This window comes from Myotis davidii, unplaced genomic scaffold (assembly GCF_000327345.1).
Source record: "Myotis davidii unplaced genomic scaffold, ASM32734v1 scaffold208, whole genome shotgun sequence".
Taxonomy (NCBI): Eukaryota; Metazoa; Chordata; class Mammalia; order Chiroptera; family Vespertilionidae; genus Myotis; species Myotis davidii.
This window is the reverse complement of record NW_006299706.1, coordinates 373,827-378,016: the sequence shown is the minus strand read 5'-3', so window position 1 is coordinate 378,016 and position 4,190 is coordinate 373,827. Positions and strand designations below refer to the sequence as shown.

Sequence of the window (4,190 nt, the reverse complement as noted above, 5' to 3'; positions counted from 1 at the left end):
CCCTCTCCTCTGCCCTACTTTCTCCCCCTCCTCCACCCCCCTTCCCTGGAATGTGTGTGCTGTGTTCCATCTGCTGCGGCCCCTTCTGTAGGAAAGCCTGAGACCCAGGCCAGCCAGGGCTGTGTTCCCTTAAAGCCTGGAGTGAACCCCCCTTCCTCCTTCCTCTCTCATTCCCTCTGGCCTTTTCAAGACTTTAGAATGGCAGTTCTCAAGTTTACTGCTGTGCTGTCAGGCACTTGTTAGGAGTGTCGCAAGTGTTTGATTACTAATGATCATTAAAGCACCAAGCTGTGGGAATAGTTTACTTCTGGACCTGTGTAAAAATTATTCTTATATTAGCCTCACTCAGTTGCTTTTATTCTGATCAGCAGTTTTGCGTAATTGCGCCTAATCCCGGGGATGTCTATGGGGACGTAGTCAGGTTTGTGTTGAGGATGGTTGCAGTTTCTAAGGGTGGGAAGCCCTAAGAGTTCCTCTTGGGGACACACTGAAAGGTACGCTTCCCCCTTTTTCCTCGCTTCTCTAGGGCGTCCCCCTGGATACCAGTAAACTGCCCACTGACCAGCGGCTGCCTTCATACCCATACAGCCACTCAAGTCTGGTTCTGCCTGCCCAGCCATCCACCCCAAAGCCTCTACAGCAACCAGGGCTGCCCTCTCAGGCCTGCTTGGTGCAGCCCTCAGGTGGGCAGCCCCCAGGCAGGCAGCTACACTATGGGACACTGTACCCTCCCAGCTCCAGTGGGCATGGGCAGCAGTCTTACCACCGGCCAGTGAGTGACTTCAGCCTGGGCAATGTGAGTACCAGGTTCTTAGCTTCGAGGCAGGGGAGGGAATGGGAGTGGGTCAGAGGGGCCTGAGTGATATCATTGGTGCTGTATGAGTTGGGAGATCCAGGTGGGGGAGATCTTCCCTCCCGCCAGGGAATATGACACTGCCGACTTGGGGCTCCTGTCCTGCATCTGACCCCTTTCCCATCCCTTTCCCCTTAGCTCTCTCTGCACAGCTTGCTCTTTGATGACTACTGCTTTGACCCCTTCTCTTCCTGGCACGCACAAGCTCTGTCCCAGCAGGTACGGTGCCCACAGCTACTTGGGGCCCGTGCTCGCCTCTGTCGCTCTGCTTGCTGCCATCTCCTGTTTCTGCTTTTGTCCGGGGGTGGGGGTGGGGGATTGTTGGGGAAAGGGGGCTAAGCAGTGGCAGGCAGGCACCCCTGTTCTGAGACCCACTCCCTCAGGGTTTGTCTTTGTGTCCGTAGCTGGAGCAGTTCAGCATGGAGAGTTCATCTTCCAGCCTGGCGCTGGATCCCACTGGCTTTTCTGAAGGTTCTGGATTTTTAGGGGGTGAGGGATCAGTGAGTGGCTTCCAGGACCCCCATGCCCTCAACCACCAGAACCTGACCCATTGTTCCCGCCATGGCTCAGGGCCTAACATCATCCTCACAGGTGAGAGGTGTGGGTGGTCGTGGGGGATGGCTCCGTATGAGATTAGGGGGTCCTCACCCATTTCTTCTGCCCACACAGGAGACTCCTCCCCAGGTTTCTCGAAGGAGATTGCAGCGGCCCTCTCTGGGGTGCCTGGCTTCGAGGTGTCAGCAGCTGGGTTGGAGTTAGGGCTGGGGCTGGAGGAGGAACTGCGCATGGAGCCACTGGGCCTGGAAGGCCTCAACATGCTGAGCGACCCCTGTGCCCTGCTGCCTGATCCTGCGGTGGAGGATTCATTCCGCAGTGACAGGCTACAGTGAGGGGACGCACCATCCTCCCTCTGACTGGCCCTGTTCCCCATCACTGACCCTTTCCTCCCTTCCCCCTGGCCAGTAGAGACTCGACTCTCTGCCCCCAGATCCTCTTTCTAAAATGAATGAGGGATCCCAAGAATGAGGAAAAGCAAAGGGTTTACCCAGGTGGCCCCCGAATTCTACACAGGGTAGGCCTGGGGGAGCTCAGGGAGGGTCTGAAGCACTTGTAACTTTGAACCGTCTGGAGGTCAGAGCCTGTTGGAAAGCAGGGGGTAGAGGGAGCCCCAGAGGCAAGGCTAGTTCTGGATGCCCAGGGGTGGGCAGTGCCAGCCCCTCCTCACCACTCTTCCCCTTGCAATGGAGGAGAGAGCCAGAGTGGATATTATTTTTTATTAAATATATTATATGTTAATAAAAAAATCATATCAAACCCTTGATGTGTTTGTCTACTGTTTGGATGTGGCTGGGAAACTAGGGAGTCCCTGGGGCACTGACCCTTTCACCTGTTGTGCTTTTTTGTTGTTGCTAATCCTCCCCCGGGAATATTTTTTCCATTGATTTTTAGAGAGAGTAAAAGGTGAGAGAGAGAGTGAGAGAAACATGGATATGAGAGCAACACATCGATTGGTTGCCTCCTGCGTGTGCCCTGACTGGGGCCGAGGATTGAACTTGCAACCATGAGCCCTTGACCGGAAATTGAATCCAAGACCGTCTAAGCACTGTTTAACGGCCAGGGCTGGGCCATCTGTTAGGCTTTTTACATCTGAGCACCAGTGTGGTTTGTGGAAGGCCTCCACCCTTGAGACCCACCCCCCAGTGTCAGAATTTGTTGGGGTTTTTTGTTTTAAGTATATTTTAATTGATTTTTTACAGAGAGGAAGGGAGAGGGATAGAGTTAGAAACATCGATGAGAAACATCGATCAGCTACCTCCTACACACCTCCCACTGGGGATGTGCCGGCAACCAAGGTACATGCCCTTGACCGAAATCGAACCTGGGACCCTTCAGTCCACAGGCCAACTCTATCCACTGAGCCAAACCGGTTAGGGCGGTGTTTTTGTTTTTTTTTTTAAAAAAATTTTTTTATTGATTTCAGAGAGGGGGAGAGAGAAACATCAATGATGAGAGAGAATCATTGACCAGCTGCCTCCTGCACACCCCCTATTGAGGTTCGAGCCCGCAACCAGGGCATGTACCCTGACCAGGAATAGAACCATGACCTGGTTCATAGGTCAGTGCTCAGCCACTGAGCCACGCCAGCTGGGCCAGCATGAGAATTTGCACCTAGCATTGGACAGGGGAATTCAGGCTGGATTTCGGCTTCCACAGCAGCACAGGTGCCTCCCATCTGTTCAGAGCCCTGCTGCAGCATCAGGGGACAAGTTCTGCCTGGCCAGGTGAGTTACTCCTCTTCCTCAACCCTGTGGCCTGGCAGTGAGTAGAAGTGAGGAAGCAACTGCAAGCTGAACCAGAGGTCTGATGTGTCTGATTGAAGGATCCCAGCTTTCTTCGGAGTAGCTGACCTCAGCACTAATGTTACCTAGGAGAGAGGATTTAAATCCTGACACCATGTAGGTCTTGGCTTGGCTTCCCCCCCCCCCTTTTTTTTTTTTAAATATATTTTATTAGAAGAAGGAAGAGGGATGGAGAGTTAGAAACATCGATGAGATAGAAACATCGATCAGCTGCCTCCTGCACGTCCCCCACTGGGGATGTGCCCGCAACCAAGGTACATGCCCTTGACCGGAATCGAACCTGGGACCCTTGAGTCCGCAGGCCGATGCTCTATCCACTGAGCCAAACAGATTCGACGGCTCCCCCTTCTTTATGGCCCTTTAAGCCTAGAAGAAATTAGACAAGCAGTACCTGGCCGGCCTCTGAACCCATGCTCCTAGGTGTCAGGGAAGCTCTGAGGTCTCATTTCTGCCCCCTCACTAGGCATGAACTCACCCTGGCCGTGCTCCACTCATTCTCCAGATGCTTGAGTGCTATGTTCTAAGAGATTTCCTCTCGGCTTGGGTTGCTGCTAGCTCTCTAACCATCATAGTCTCTCCCCTCTTCTCTTCCACTCCCAGCAAAGTCAGAAGGGTCATGTCCCTCCTCAGTTACCCACACCTCTGCTACTCTTTTCACACCCTACATTCCTGGTCTTTCCTCTTCCTCTTTCCAAAGCTTTTGTCACTTTCAGAAAAGAGAACTGAGAGCTCTGGCTTAGGCGGGAAGGGACTACTATGTGCCCTAAACCTGGAAGTAGGGGGAGCCACCTGGGTGTTGCTGCCTAGGCCTTCAGGGCGCTCCCCAAGACCTGCATTGCATATGTGACTAGGATGGCCTTGGACTTCAGCGGCCGCCCTGGTAGTGTCCTGCAGCATCGTGTGAGTGGTGAGAAGCCGCTTGGGTGCAAGGGGCCCTCCCAGCCGCCAGGGGTCGCACTGCAGGCGGTGGGCGCTGG

At 53.8% G+C, this 4,190-nt stretch overlaps 1 protein-coding gene across 7 annotated transcripts in view; it reads left to right on the top strand.

Moving 5' to 3' along the window:
- The window catches only part of CRTC2 (CREB regulated transcription coactivator 2), a 7,841-nt gene extending 5,674 nt beyond the window's left edge, over window positions 1-2,167 (top strand). For 5 of the 7 annotated variants that reach the window (XM_015571727.1, XM_015571726.1, XM_006775621.2 and 2 more), the window contains 4 exons: window positions 527-796; window positions 992-1,072; window positions 1,258-1,444; window positions 1,523-2,167. In XM_015571727.1, coding sequence (XP_015427213.1) covers window positions 527-796; window positions 992-1,072; window positions 1,258-1,444; window positions 1,523-1,743 — 759 coding nt within the window. In that variant the 3' untranslated portion in view covers window positions 1,744-2,167. The remainder of the gene's footprint in view (window positions 1-526; window positions 797-991; window positions 1,073-1,257; window positions 1,445-1,522) is intronic. The other 2 variants (XM_006775623.2, XM_015571729.1) reach the window with 2 other exon arrangements.
- Window positions 2,168-4,190: the final 2,023 nt, after the last annotated feature.